Source organism: Mercenaria mercenaria, chromosome 13 (genome assembly GCF_021730395.1).
Source record: "Mercenaria mercenaria strain notata chromosome 13, MADL_Memer_1, whole genome shotgun sequence".
NCBI classification, from domain to species: Eukaryota; Metazoa; Mollusca; class Bivalvia; order Venerida; family Veneridae; genus Mercenaria; species Mercenaria mercenaria.
Window position 1 is genome coordinate 78,576,881 of NC_069373.1, and position 16,847 is coordinate 78,593,727.

General features: G+C 34.0%; 1 protein-coding gene across 1 annotated transcript in view; it reads left to right on the forward strand.

Moving 5' to 3' along the window:
- Positions 1-13,076, forward strand: part of LOC123529157 (UDP-galactose translocator-like) — a 37,518-nt gene extending 24,442 nt beyond the window's left edge. The window contains exons 3-4 of the mRNA XM_053522408.1: positions 335-490; positions 4,674-13,076. Of these exons, the coding sequence (XP_053378383.1) occupies positions 335-490; positions 4,674-5,330 (813 nt within the window). The 3' untranslated portion in view covers positions 5,331-13,076. The remainder of the gene's footprint in view (positions 1-334; positions 491-4,673) is intronic.
- Positions 13,077-16,847: the final 3,771 nt, after the last annotated feature.

The window sequence follows — 16,847 nt, forward strand, 5'->3', positions numbered from 1 at the left end:
AAATAAATTAAATTATGTTTGCTAAAACAAAAGACAATAAGAATCCTTAGAATGGCCTTAAAACATTATTTAATTGGCATGAAAAAAATCATTTTCCTCAATATTCTGTTGTTTTATTCTTATTTGTATGACACATTAATGTTTTGTAGATGTGACACGAATATCCAAGATATGATGTGAAAATCCAAAGAGGTCATTTTGGAGTACCAGTGGCCATAGATTCAGATTAGAACGAGATCAGAATTTTACCATGTTTACATACTGGAAGAACTTTCTCCATATTTGAAACTGCAGGAATATATCACACTACATTTGAAATATTTTTTTCTTGCAGGAGGGGTCAGTAAAGGGGTGGTTACTTCACTTGAATGACAACATTCTCCGAAATCCTCTAGACTGTATCAAAGTATCTGTACCATCACTAATTTATACGCTGCAGAACAATCTCATTTTCATTGGTGTTTCCAACCTTGATGCTGCAGTTTTCCAGGTATGCTATTTTTAACCTTTAGCCTGCTAAATTTCTAAAATGAACTGGTCTATCATTAAATTCGGGCAGTACCATTTAGTATTGGAAGGGATGTTTGAAAATATACTGACTGAATAGCGAACAGTGCAGACCATGATCAGCCTGCACATACAATGGATAAGGCACCTGCCCCGCAATCGGGAGGTCAAAGGTTCGAGCCCTGTCAGAGGCGGGACTTGTTACTGAAGAGGGACTGGTTGGTGAGCCACCAGCTAGTTAAATAATGGTTACCGATTGCCTACCTGCCTCAGGTGCCTGGCATTAAAAAAATAGGAATCGGGAAGTAATGCTGTTCAATGTATGTAGGTGTCTCATAAGCCAACTTGGTATGTCCCTTTCAGTAGGGGTGACACTATAATAAACAAACACTTTACTTACTTACAATTTTTTATAAAATTTTATGTAGGTATGTTAAAGAAGCATGCAGAACCTTAAAGTGTAATATTAATTGTGCTATAAAACATTCATATTTAAGTTTAGGCAGAGGAGATGAAAGTAATGAAAGTTCAAACATATCGGCAAGTTTTATTTTATGACAATTTTGTATCCTAATCTCCATCTATGCAGGTGATATAGCAAAGTCATGTAATAAGAGTAGGTTACACAGGAAAGAAATAATAAGCTTGAGTTACATTTGTCAGGTAATACAACTGAACTCAGTTCCTTATTTCTTCTTCAAAAAAAAGTTAAATGTTTATAGTATATTTTGCTGGACTGTATGATAAAATGAAACTTATTTTAAAGTAGGAACCACAGATGTTTATATTAATCAACACACATAAAACAACAGTGCTTTACATTTAAAAACAAGAAAAAAATATACCTAACTGCTGACCATTTGGGTGACTTGTTACCCTATTTGCCCACATTAAATGATAAAAAAGACCCTCATATGATAAAGAGAAACTATCTGTGGTTCAATATTAGGCCTTTTTACTGTTGTAATTGAATACTGTATTTTCCATAATTAACACACCCTACTCCCCTCCTATAAACCCCCCCCCCCCCCCCCCACACACACACACACATATTCTTCAAAAACAAATAAACTTATTTTAAGTTAATTAAGATTTATTAAGATCATAAGTGAATACCAGCTCTGTGATAGTACTATAATTGTTAAAATTTGTTTGTTAGAAATTGGATTCATAGTTCATATTTATTAAACAAATGTAAATATGAAATACTTTATTTTTAGGACTGTTTAATAAATGCACCCTTTCGCTTAAGGTAACACCCCTGTGGGTGTTAATAAGGGAATATATGGTACTGTCATTTCTTTATCTTGGGGTTTCCTCCTAGAGATTCAATTTTGCCTGATAAATTGGAAGTGTTTTGAGTTCAGATACAACATTTGCATGTGAAAGTGTTGATAGTTATCTCACAGATTCTGATGAAGTCAAGGGAGATGTCATGTGACCACTTATTTCTATACCCACTATGTTAGTCCAGTATGCAGAGCACAAGACTGTGACTTAAAATGTCTTGAATTTTTATTCATGGTTCTTCGAAGTTAATACAATACAGTCAAGCTTCATTTTCTCGAACTCAAGGGAACTAGCAAAATTTGTTCGAGCTCTCAGTAGTTCGAGTCATCAAACAATAAAAATTTATAGATACGTTGTTGGGACCTGACAGTGAGTGGTGCTGGAATTATCAGAGTTCAAGCAAACAGAGTTTTAACTGTATGTCTCGTATCAGGTGTCCTTTGATGAGGAAGTTATTATCTGCGGCCTGAAGGCTGCAGGTATATTGGAATGCAACGAGTAGTATAGCACATGGGGACTGGGTGATTTCACGTGACTTTTTACCGATATGCGATTGGCTTATCGCATTTATGGAACGCCGTTTTTGCAATATAGCTAGCACTCTATATGATATATAGAGAAATGTTTGTGACTTAGATTCCTCATTCATTATTTCATATAGTTTATTCAAACTTTCAGCAATGATCAATATTGATACCTTGTTGTGCATAAGGGTTTTCATGTTAATTGCTCTTCAATTTCCTAGATTATGGTCCTGTGTTGTCAAGCAAGTCCAGGTGAAGGCATGAATCACATTTGTGAAAGCTCTAGTAAAGTATTTCAATAGTCAAGGAATGCGACCAGTTGAGCTAAAAGTTATGTTATACATGAAAGGGAAATATAGTTATTTTTGCTCAAAACAAAACTTTCAGAATTAAGAAATACATAGTTCATATATCTACTTGTAAATCATGTAGAATGGAGTAATATTTCTTACATTAAAGCGTAATGGTATAATAGAAACAAAACAAGTACGTTATTCAAATATACTATCAACAATTTCTGGTCTGTATAACTTATGGCCGCAGGAAATCTTTTGACTTGTCAGTTATTTGTAGAGAACTAATTATTTCTGTTGGGAACAAACAGTATACAGCTGTTCCATAGCAGAAAAATCTGTTTTATAGTGTGGAACAAGGATGTGAAACTGAAACAAACAAAAAATCTACAAACTGCTTACACATCATATTATGATAAATGTCCCCTGGCAGAAAACTATGTTACATGAAAATTTATACATTAATTGTATTTTCTGGTAACAGCTTGTTTTACATTCATTCTATAGCATAATCTGCTTAACGCCTGACTGAAAATTTCCTGAAATGAAGCCGGTCCTTAACAGTTTATTGTTTAGCATGCTGTCTGGTGCATATGTAAAAATAGCACTTCTTCACAATCAGAAAAACTATCTATAAATTGTTAGATATCCTATTAACCTTCAGATATTTTAATGGTTTTGTGTAAATGGTAAATTACAGCCATTTTTTTGTTGTTTTTTTTTTTTACACTTGAGAAATATGAGTTTTTGCTAAGTTGTTGTAATGTTGTGTGGCATCATTCTATGAAATCATTAACTCTCATCATGCTGGACAAACTCTCATCATGCTGGACATGACTGATTTTGCCATTGCGACCAGTGTAGATCATGATCAGTCTGCACATCTGTGCAGTCTGATCATGATCTGCACTGTTCGCCATTCGGTCGGTTTTAACAGTTAATGGTACTGTCCAAGTTGAAAGATGGAGAGGTTCATTATAGAAATTTAGCAGGTACAGGTTAATTTTGGTAAATTAAACCACAAAATTTCATGCCAACAAAATTAATTGAATTTACAGTAAATTGCATTTTTGAACATTTTGCAAGCTTTACAGCTGATGAGTTTTATGTTTACCATGGGTTCATGATCAACTGGGTAACCTGTCACTTTTGCATCTCTGAATAGTTAGATATTTATCTGGTATTGAGTTAAATCTATAAATGCACACAAAAGTTTTTATCTTAAAGACTAAGAATGACCTACTTTTCCTCTAGTGAAATTTCATGAAAATTATTCAGGTACAGTTTGATAATGCAATAATTCTATCAGTTGACAGGTGTACAAATTTAAGGTCCTACCTAATTCATTTTGTTAACGTGCCTTATTTGTCAGTTTAAATGAAGAAATGGTAACATAGAAATGAGTTATGTCTGTCCTTTACACTTAGTGTGTGGTGCCTAATGCTGCCTAGTCTGGCTACCGACTAGATAATCTGTTTTTTATTTAAAAAAAATAATTCTGTAAAAAATTCTGACTTCATCAGTCCTGGGTCTGATTATCTATGTTTTTAGAAGACAAGGGACATAATTATACAAAATTTTAATAGCCTCAGGAGTTCTCTCATTTGAAACAAAACATACGGTCTGAACACAGACTAAATGCTGCCATCTAAGGAGGGATTTGAAATTACTTATCACAGTTGACCCCAATTGAGATTAGGATTCTTCCTTAAAGTATCTTTGACTGGGTCACTATAGACATTAGCGGCTGATTAGCATGACCTAATTTTGTCTGACTGCATGCTTTGTAGCCACCTTTACACCTAGACAGACTTTTGATTCATGTGAATAATTTGAGGTCATGATATTTTAAAAATTTAAGCACAATCAGAGATATGAAAAACTTGTTAGATGAACAGTATTTTTATTTATGAAATAAATACAGGGCCTCAGCAATACAAATTGCTGTCAGAATGTAAAAATTACATTTTATATCTTGACACAAAAACATCATGTAGCATGACTAAAGTTTCATTTAAATAGAACTGTACTAAATATCATTAATTTTGAATATTTTCAGGTAACATACCAATTGAAGATATTAACAACTGCTGTTTTATCAGTGATTATGCTGAAGAAACAGTTGTCTAAAGTACAGTGGGTAGCGCTTGTTATTTTGTTTGTCGGCGTTTCTACAGTACAGTTACAACCAGAAAACATCAGCAAGTCAAAAAGTTCAGTCCCGCAGAATCCATTTATTGGACTTGTAGCTGTTATAACAGCCTGTGTTATGTCTGGATTTGCTGGTGTGTATTTTGAGAAGATTTTAAAGGGAACGTCGCAGTCAGTTTGGTTGAGAAATGTGCAGTTAGGAGGTATTGGGACCGTCGTTGGTTACATCACCATGGAGCTTAGTGACGGTGCTGCTGTCAGGGAAAAAGGGTTTTTCATTGGTTATGACAAATGGGTGTGGTTTGTGATTCTGTTACAATCGTGCGGAGGTCTGATCGTAGCGGTTGTAGTGAAATATGCAGACAATATTCTAAAAGGTTTTGCTACCTCTGCAGCAATTATTATATCATGTATTGGATCTATGTTCTTTTTCAACTTTTCTCTTTCAAAAGAATTTTCTATAGGGGCCTCATTGGTTATAGCAGCAACTTACTTATATAGTAAATATGTTCCACCAAAGCCAAGTCCTATTATTGCCCCTAATGGGAAAATTACTCAAACATAGAAAAAATCCATTTTATAAAACAGAACCCAGAGTGATAAAACTGAATTTTGAGACCAGTCTTAGTACTCCAGCATATGATTGGCTGATTTTAAACACAAATTTAAAATTGACCAATGGCAATGCAGCATTCTTGGACTGGTCTCCAAACTCCGTAATATATTGGACCAAAGTCATTATATATTTTAAACATTCCATGTTGTAGTGAATTAAATGCACAGAAATAACATTCCTATATTTTAAGTTTTGGATCATTATTTCTTCCCACCGATAGTATCAGTTTGCATGTTGATAAATGCTGCTAATGTTCATTTCTGTAATAGGAGAAGAAATGCAGAGTATTTATTTATAGTAGAACATGTTCTTGCGGTTAAGTTGTTTTTGTTTTTTCTGTGTCTTAACATATAGTACATAACATGTAGTCTATCTGGAAATCATGTGTTTATATAATTAGAATTTAAATTTCTACATTGTTCACAATTTAAATACATTTAAGTACAAAATGCTGCAAATTTAAATAATTTTTGCTCTAGAAGATTATTTATTAAAAAAAAATCTGACTGAAGTTTACAAGTTCAAATCAGTCTAGAGTCATATTTGTACATTGTCTGAGAATATCTGATCCCAATGATATAGAAGTCATTCACAGTAATTAAATACTTCAGTTGAAATTCGCTTATCACAAAGTTCCAAATGTCTGGAAGAAATTTTCAAATCCTGCCCAAAATCGTATATGACAAGCTATGTGTATGTATCAGCTTATCAACTGTCAAAGAATCCCGAAACTACAAATGAGAATCCGATATTGCACAAAAGTTTCCAGTTTTCATTATGGCTCTGTACAGATATTTTGTTCTTGGTGTAATTAGTTTAGTGTGCATTGTCATTTCATGTAATGTTTAAATGTTTAGTAAAAATTAATTTATTTTCAATGTTTTCATTGCATATTTTTACACAATATGTGCAGCCCCAAGGGATGGTCTTTGTTTTAAACTTAGTTATAAATACATGGCTTCAGGCTTCATAAATTGCTCATATTTCATCATAGATGTCCTTTTAACTGCAGGCTATTCTGTCACATATCGGCAGTAATAAAATAAAAATATTTTTTGTCAAAAGTTCTTTTGTTACTGTTTAATTCAAAGTGTAAATAATATGTGTGAACAAGTTTTAAGTTAAATTCCACAAAAAAAGTTATCAGAACTACATAAGGTCAAGTAATAGGTAATCATTATATATACTAGCATTGTTTAATTTACTAACTTGACATTGTGGTTTTGCCAAGCCTTTACTGTTTGTTACAATATACAATGCAGCATAGGTTGATAGACAAATTTTTACGACTTTTGATATAAATTTTTTTAAGGCTTTTATTTAAACAGTCCTTACTGTTCTGCCACAGTGTTAATCCTATACTTTATCACTCTGTTCACTGAGATCACTTAACTCTTGGGGATGTGGTTGCAGGAGATGGGTGGGGAACTTTTAAACTTTATACATTTAACAAACACAGCTGTGTTTTGCATACTTGATATGTAACACACTATGCTTAACAGAACCTGTTCGTCTAGTTTACTTTATTTTATGGGAAAAGTGAAAGCCAGCCATACATCTTTTGAAAGAACAAAGATCAAACTTACATACAAAATTTCTTTTGACACAGTGTGAATTTATTAAATTTCTATCCATTTATTATTATATTATAATTATACCACATTTATATATCACTCTTTTCATGCACTTGTACACGTTCAAAAGTGCTTTACAGAATAAATTGCAAAAATACAAACAAATACGTATACAAAGATAATGCATTCCACATTAACAAAAATCATGAATAAAAACAAATATAATTTAAAACAAGATAAAAACATAAATGTATCGGTCAGTTAACAAAATATTGTACAAAGAAGTGGGTTTTGAGCAGGCTTTTGAAAGCAGCTAGCGTGTCAGCTTCCCTGATCTTGACAGGAAGGGAGTTCCAAAGCTTTGGAGCAGTGCACGAAAAGCTGCGATTGCCATACATCATGGTTTTAGATTTTGGCATAACCAGTGACAGCGTGTCTTGTGATCTTAGGGTCCTGACAGGTTTATACACTTCTAGCATATCCCTAATGATGAAATCCCAGTCTACAAATGTGTCTATACCGGTAACTTTTTTGCAATTCTCATTTTTCAATGCACAAGTTTATATAGATATTGTATGGTATTTTAGAATTATTTCAATTAAATCTGATGGGATGATTTTAATGTTTACTATAGGTATTGATAATCTGTATTTTACATCACATGTTTTCATGTCAATCGAGTTCCTTTTATCCTGACACATCACTTGTGCTCCCTGTTGTTGATACTGTATTCCAGTGTGCAAAAACTGTTCACCTTCTGTGATTGTGTCACTGTCTGTATTTCTTTGTTTTTGTTTTTCAAAGTTTATTGACTGTTAAGAATGATCTGTTTATTGTAGAATTTTGATGCTTAGCTCGTATATGTTTAAGTTACATGTTAACTTATCCTATAAACCATGGTTGTATACCGGTACATTTTGTTACAACTTCTTATTACATATCAGACAGGCTAAGAGTTGAATATGTGTACAAATACATGTAGTAGATTCTCGTACATGATAAGAAGTCTTCTTAAAACTTTACTAGAGAATGTGTGGTTTTGAATGGGAAAACTACAAATTACCGGTGCTTTATGAAACATTAAAGCGTCAGGATAGTTTAAGATTACAGTTTTCTGAATACACTTACCATATAAGCTAGAGAAATCCTACCTGTGAGCAAAAATACCCATCAGTGTATAAAATCTTTGTATTATGACACAGTCTTTACTTGAAAGACGTTCATTAAAGTGATTCTGGCCATTTTTTTTAAGACTTTAAAAAATTTGCTCTAGTTGATTCAGTGGTACGCTTGCCTTACATGATCAACATATTAAACATGAACAGACTTTCTAAAGCTTTGCAATGTTGCTTGAGATTTCTTTAATATACTTTTCTCATAAATGTTTGTTTAATGTTTTGTTGAAGGCTCAAAAGAATTGCAATGATTTTAATTACGAGACAAAACAACAGCATTTTTGTATTTACACATTTTATCTTCATCTGTTGATTGCCTTAATAATACAGAGGTTACATACTTTATGAGCATGCATATATGTAGGGTTTCATTATAATTTCAGTTAAAGCATGTAAAGTATCAGATTTCAGGTCATTGCAAGCCCAACAGTTGTAAAACCAAATTCTGAATTTTTAGACATGTAGATCTGCCTGTTTAGCTTTACATTTTTTATATGCCTGAAGGGACGTATTATGTTATGACGCTTGTGTCTGTCCGTCCGTCCATTAGCAATTTCATGTCCGCTCTGTAACTCCTGAACCCCTTTAAGGATTTCAAAGAAACTTGACACAAATGTTCACCACACCAAGACGATGTGCAGAGCGCATGTTTTGGATGTCTTGCGTCAAGGTCACACTTGGGAGTCAAAGGTCATATCAGTTTGTTTCATGTCCGCTCTGTAACTCTTGAACTGCTTGAAGGATTTCAAAGAAACTTGACACAAATGTTCACCACCCCGAGACGATGTGCAGACTCGCTTCAAGGTCACACTTAGGGGTCAAAGGTCATATATGACTTTGCTTTTTGTTTATTGCTCTGCATTGCAGTGCTCTTGTTTTTATTTGGCGGATCCCTCTTTTGTTCACTTATAAGAAAAAAAATTTGAATTACTTCCCTTTTATGTTACAATAAATAGCTTATTTTGAAACTTTTTTATTTTTGGCCGTAAGGAAAAACCGAGACCACTTTTCTGTGGTACAACATGGATGGTACCTCCAATTTTAGGTGTATTTTGACATGCCTTTAACTGGTAAGGATTTTTTTGTGGACTTAGAATTTTTCTAGAATTTCTTTCCTTTGTTGTTTCTGTCCTTTGGGCTTCACACTCCAAGTTCTTTTTATTTTGCTCCCATCCTCTGATGTTACCCTTCGGGCGTATAATGCCACGCTTGGCGGAGATCTTGTTTGTTATTATCATAAACCATATTACTCTTTTGTTATTTCCCATGTTAGGTAATTGTTATATAATATATTTGAGATAGGTTTAGATATTTCATTAACATAGTAGAACCTATTACTGAATCATTTCTATTCATTTCCTCTCTTGATGTATTTGACAGACTATGTTCATATGCAACAGTGAAAGTACTGCTTTCCTAACCATGTAATTCTGCACATGCTGCTTTTATCTGTTTTTATCATTAAATTAAAAGCATTATGGAACAGTTTTAACAGTTACTTGAAACATATGTTAAACTATATGTGTATATGATGAAACTGTATGTACTGGTTGTATGTCATGAGATGTCACTGTGTGTATATAATGAATCTACATGTATGATGAAACAATATGTATATAATGAAATTATGTGCATATTGTGACACTATGTGTATGATGAAGCTATATGCATATGACAACTCTTTGTATATGTTGGAACTATGTGTATATGATGAAACTATGTGGATACGATATTTAAATGTTTCACTCTGTATGTGAATAATTACCTGTAAGAATTCTGTGATTTTGTTTGTAGTGATTGTCAGCAGAGAAAGGCTATGTTTTACAGAAGGCTAAGAGTATTTGCCAATATGCCACATATTGCTTGATCTACTTGTAGAATAGCTAGTGATATAACTATATAGTATAGTACAGTGTGTATCAGTATTTGTCACTATTTTTAAACTACTAAAGTCTGGTTTGGGCCTGTATGTAGACTATGCAAATGTAGTTATTTAAGGTGTTTAATAATTCTTGCCTGAACACATTTATAGAAAAATGTGTATTTCCAAATAATATTTCATTATAGAAATCCTACTTATACTTTATTTACTTTTTGACAACCAGAAATCCTAAACATTTACTTACGTGGAATATTTAACTTATCATTGTACATTTTTTGTCTGTGATTTAAATGTACTTTATGTTACTGTTATGTTTTGAATTTCAGTTCTATGTGCCTACCATAAGTAATTTTCGTTTGATTACCGTTTCTCCTTAACTGATTTTAGCAGTCTGGTTGTTAAAGAAACACGGTTGTTAGGGAAACCACTGCTTATATGAGCTTACTTTATGGCTGAAGAATGCCGAAATCACAGAATGAGAATCTGTTTTGGCATGGAAATTGCAGGTCCACTACCTTAGATATTTTTCATTCTGACAGAGACATACTTTTGCACTTGCTATATCAGCGGCCAGGCTAGTTAGAAAAGCTTGGTAGGTCGAACACATGACTGTAATTGAAAATATTTAGTCCTTCGGCAATGCAGTTCTTTTAAAGCAGTGTAACTGGTAAACCTGAAATCAGTGAATTATTCAATCAATTAATTCATTAATCATGCATTAGTAACACACTAAACATCCTGACAATTATAAATTTGCAAGTGGCACTTGTTAGGCAATTGTTCCTAGATAGCTCTGATCAAGATTGCATTAAGGCAACAGGTTTTATCCACATATAATCCATAAAAAATTGTCATTTTCCATGCAAAAAGGTGAAATTCCTCTTTACTTTAGTCAATAACTAACTGCTCAATATGTAAATAACGTACTATATGTTTTCTATGTACTACTCAATATATAAACTACTTGAATTATTTGCGGGGCTGTGTAAATGTGAAAATAAGGTAGTGTTCACTGCTATACCAGTGCCATACTGGCAGAATATTACACTTTGTATTTGTTACATATTTTTATCACATCTTTGACGTAGTGGTAGTGAAATAAAGCCATTAAATAAAATTGATAATACACTAGTGTAATAAAGCTTTGACATTGACATCGTTTATAGTATAGGAGACTTTTAAATTAGTCAAATTGACTTGTTTATAATAGTTAAAGAAAGTAGAATGTTTTATGTTTCAGCTGGAAAAGCTTACATGTGATAAAAAGAATATTGCATTTGTGACTTTCCACATTAAATTTATTAAACTCGTTGAATAAAATAGATAAAATGCTCAGCAAAGCCTAACATTTTATTCAACTTGTTGAATAATTTCAATATGAAAAGACATGTAATATCTTCTATGTCCCGTTATTTTGTATTGAGCATTCTGTTCATTATAACCGATTAAATTCAGGAAATGTGTTCATGTATTTGCAGAATATACGATATAGTTGCAGTTTTGTCCTCTTTTGCTTCATAATCAATTTCAGACTTGTTTCCTTTAATAGTTTTGAAAGCCAGTAGTTTGGAAAAAACTTTTACAAAAAAAATTTGCATTATTATTTTCTATTTATCAAAAGGATAACTTCTAAAATCTCAGATAGTGTTTTAGTAAATATTTCTTTTAGACTGAACTTTAAACATTTTTCAGCTACTAACTGTTAGTGAAGTAACCGCCTTTTGATTTCTTTACATAATTTTGTTTAGATCTCTGTTATGTTGTAATGTTCATAAGTCGCCAGTGCATTCTGTTAGCAGTATTATAAAAAACATTTATATATATTACATTGTAAATATTGCAGTCATTACAATGTCTCAAGATAATCATATTTATTTTTTTATTTTCAGCTTATAATAAATTATCACATTTCCATCACATCACAATTGCATTGGATCCTGTCTGTTGGGATGGGATCCACTCTATCTGTCTGGGATCCATTCTGTTAGGATGGGATCTAGTCCATCTGCATTGGATCCTGTTTGTTGGGGTGGGATCCAGTCTGTCTGTCTGGGATCCATTCTGTTAGGATGGGATCTAGTCCATCTGCATTGGATCCTGTTTGTTGAGGTGGGATCCAGTTTATCTGTGGTATCAATTCTGTTGGGATAGGATCCAGTCTATCTATATGGGATCCAGTCTATTAGGATGGGATCCAGTGTATCTATATGGGATCCAGTCTATTAGGATCTGAATGGAATCCAGTCTGTCAACATGAAATCCAGTCTATCAAAAATACTTTTTTGGGAAAGTCAGTAAAACGCTCGGTCTACCAATCAACACTAATTAGCTTTGCTTGATGCTATTTATAGATTCAGTAACAAGCAAATTTCAATATTGACAGCTGTCTCTCAGTCTAGTTTCAGTGCACAAATTTGGGGAATCTGTAAAATCACAAAATAAGATTCTTTGCTAATAGATATCTGTTTCTTTACAAACTCATGCAATAGCCCTTCATTGATAGAAAATCAGGTATTTATGTAACTATTTTCAGAAAAAAGGTACTGTTCATAAATAACATTTAAAAATGATATTTGTCTTGTGTTCACAACCATCACTGTAAATCTTAACTGCATACTGGTATATGTTTTTACAATATAATATTTTGTTATTATTGAAATCTTCCAAGAGTTTGAATAACACACAAGTTTGTATTACCTTAAATTATTTTAATGAATGTTGTATAATTGTGTTAGAGCAGTGAAAAATGCTTTCCACTTATAACTGAATGTGATATTAGTGTTTAGATAGATACTAGTAGTTCAGTCATGTGTGTTTGTTTCTTTAGAAAATTAACATAATGCAGTCTGTCATTTATAGATAAACTAGCTTTGTTTTATCTAGAGATTTAGAATAATCCATCATTTTAGGGGCATTTGACTCCATGTATGGCTTCTATTTACATGTCAGACTCTTTGTTTCATGATTTTGGTGTTTTCTTTTGTTAACTAATGTGTAGTAAGAAAATAAGGGATTTTAATATGTAGCACAGAGGGAATTTAATAAATTATACAGTGGTACCGAATTGCTTTTGCGTTTTGATTGAAACAAAACCCACCATACTCTACTGCTTCTCGACTTATTCAATAATACCTTTATTAATTGATTACTGAAAATATAAAGGATATCTTCTTCTTCTTCTTCCGTGTACAGGACAGAACTCCAAAAACTGGAATGTACTTTGTTGATGGTTGGGTTGGGGCAAGACAGTCACATCTCTAAAGGCTGTACAGTTAAAAGTTGACTAAATGTATATACAGTTAAAACTATTGTACACACATGAGCTGTCTTCACCGAGTACAGAGGTGGGGCTGCTACCGAGGCATGGAGAGCAGCTTTGAAGGCCTCGATGTCTGTGATGTCCGTGACCATGGTTGGCAAGCAGTTCCAGTCCTGTATCGTCCTGGGAAAGGACTGCTATATACAGTGACGTTCGTGTATGGGAGAAATAGCCTCCTGGAACCCCTGGTTCTGCTGTCGCTGCCTCTGACAATCTGTGCTGCCTTTGGAATGTCCACTAAGTTGTGGGAGATCTTAAAGAGCATGGTAAATCGTAAGATTCTTCAGTGCTCTTGAAGAGGTTCCCAGCCAAGTCCATTAACCATTGCTGTTACGCATCCTGGAGTCCTGTCAGTGTAGTTGTTACACACGTATCTGGCGGCACGACGCTGGACTTTGTCAAGACGGTTGACATCTTCAGCTTTGTAAGGGTCCCAGGAAGCTGCAGCATATTCCATTGTAGGTCGCACCATTGATTTGTAGGTGATGTCGCGGACTGCTTTGCTGCAATCTCTCAGGTTGCGGCTGAGAAATCCAAGTGTACGTGATGCCTCGGCTGCTGTTGCTTGAGTGTGCTCCCATTGAAGGTCATCGCTGAGGGTTACGCCAAGGTACTTGGCCCTGTCGTTAACTTGGAGACGCTGACCATGGGATATAGTAGCTGGTCTCCCAACAGTGACGTTTGTTTGTTGTAATCCTCAACACGGTACATTTATCTGGGTGAAAGCTCATCTGCCACTTGGATTCCCAGGCCTCCAGAGCTGTGAGGTCTTCTTGGAGCTTGGTGGCATCGTCAGCGTTGCGGATGTGTTTATATAGAAGGGTATCATCAGCAAACAGGTTGGCTTGAGACGACTGACAAACAATGGGAAGATCGTTGATGTTTACCAGGAATAAGAGGGGTCCCAACACTGTTCCCTGAGGTACTCCTGAAAGAACTTCAAGTTTCTCTGAAGAACTCCCCTCTACAAGGACTTGCTGTGTTCTGTTGTTTAGGAAAGACGATATCCACTGAAGCGTGTTATTATGGATGCCGTAGAAATTTAGCTTAAGTAAGAGATGTTGAAATGGGACCATGTCAAAAGCTTTTGCAAAGTCCAAAAGTATGACGTCCACCTGATCTTGATATTTAGAGTGACTGCAGTTTTCTAGTGGTAACCAGGGATCATGGTTTCGATCTCCTGCTAGTCCAGCTAAAAATAACTAACACTCAGACAAGTGTCCCATGTTTTTGTGCTTTACACTTGGCTTGATAAAGAAACAGAAGCCCCTTTAATACGAGTGTCTTCAGTATCTTGCACTATATTCCCGCCGAAAGTTACTAGCAGACTTCCGGAGGTATGGAACGCCACAGCTGTCTTATCTCTGGATATTTCATGGTATCTTGTCAGAGCGCGATGTTAACTTGTCAAATTAGTGTCTTATTATGTTTAAAAGCTATGTTATTATGTCAAGGTGTGGTGTTAATTTGTCAAAACAGTGTCTCATTATGTTAAAACGCTATGTTATCTTGTTATAGTGTTGTGTGTTATTTTGTCTACTGAGCGTGCTATTATGTTTAAAAGCTATGTTATTATGTCAAAGTATGGTGTTGACTTGTTAAAACAGTGTCTTATTATGTCAGAAAGCTATGTTATTATGTCAAAGTGTGGTGTTCAATTGTCGAAACAGTGTCTTATTGTGTTAAAAAGCTATGTTATCTTGTCAAAGTGTGGTGTTAACTTGTCAAAACACTGTCTTATTATGCAAAAAAAGCTATGTTATGTCAAACTGTGGTGTTAACTTGTCAAAACAGTGTCTTATTATGTCAAAAATCTATGTTATTATGTCTAAGTGGGGCGTTAACTTGTCAAAATAGTGTCTTATTATGTCAAAAAGCAATGTTATTTTATCAAAGTATGGTCTTATATGTCAAAAGGCTATGTTAATATGTCAAAGTTCAGTGTGATCTTGTCTAAAGAGCGTGTTATTATGCTAAAAAAGCTAGACAAGATCAAATGATACTTAAACAAGATAACATAGCTTTTTGACATATTAAGACACTGTTTTGACAAGTTAACACCACACTTTGACATGATAACATGACTGGTTAACATAATAAGATACTATTTGGACAAGTGAACATCACTCTTTGACATAATAACACAGCATATTAACATAATAAGACACACTTTGACAAGATAATTTTGCGTTTTGACATAATAACACGCTCTGTAGACAAAATCACATGGTACTCTGACATAATAACATAGCAGTTAACATAATAAGACACTGTTTCGACAAGTTAACACCACATTTTGACATGATATTATTGCACTTTGACATGATAACATAGCATTTTAACATAATAAGACACTTTTTTGACAAGTTAACACAACACTTTGACAAGATAACATAGCTTTTTAACATAATAGCACGCTCGGTAGACAAAATCACACAGTACTTTAACAAGATAACATAGATTTTTAACATAATAACATGCTCTGTAGACAAGATCACACGATACTTAAACAAGACAGCCTAGCTTTTTAACATAATAATACACTCTGCAAACAAGATCATACTTTGACATGATAACATGGCTAGTTAACATAATAAGACACTATTTGGACAAGTTAACATCACAACTTGACATGACAACATAGCTTTTCAACATAATAAGACGCTGTTTCAACAAGTTAACACCACGCACTGACAAAATAACATGGCTAGTTAACATAATAGAACACGGTTTCGACAAGTTAACACCACAATTTAACATAATAACAGAACTTTTTAACATAATAAGACACTGTTTTGACAAGTTAACATCGCGGTCTGACATGATAGCATGGAATTTCCCGACATAAGACAGGTACGGCGTTCCATACGGAGGACTCGTCCATATGGGTTACTGGTGGCAACTGTAAATAAGCATACACACACACAAAATACGCTGCTCGGAGATGAGTTGTTAAAATTGTTCCATTCAACTGAAATAAACACTTCCTTTATAAAGATGTATTTACAAGACGAGTTAGAAAACGTCCAAAAAATCCTAAAATTTTAGCAACTTGACGCAGGCGCGGTGAGTAAATGTTTTTTATGTTTCACCGTAATCAATCAAGATCAAGATCAAGGTTCTGAACACTAGGCAACTAATTCAATTCATAGATAACCCCTGTTAGCATTTTAAGTCGTATTCTCTAACAAAAATCTGCATGAAACTTGGTCGAATGTTTCTGTTGTACTTTGTAAAGTTGAAACTGGGTCATCTGGGTTAAAGAAATTAAGTTACTAGGTAAAATGATATAAACTTTTGAAGTCACATTATCTAAACCTTTGCCTTTATGAAATTTAGGTTGGGGGTGGGGGTGTTGAGGGATAACATGCAATTCGTTTCAGAATTTGTTTTTGTAGGATAGTGCAAGCTACAGCAGGCACCATCCGAAGAGTCTACGATAGGTACATATTCTTCCATTTGTCTGTGCTTTTAAGTTTATGAGTACACGGGAGACCGTACGTATGTGGCGGGGTC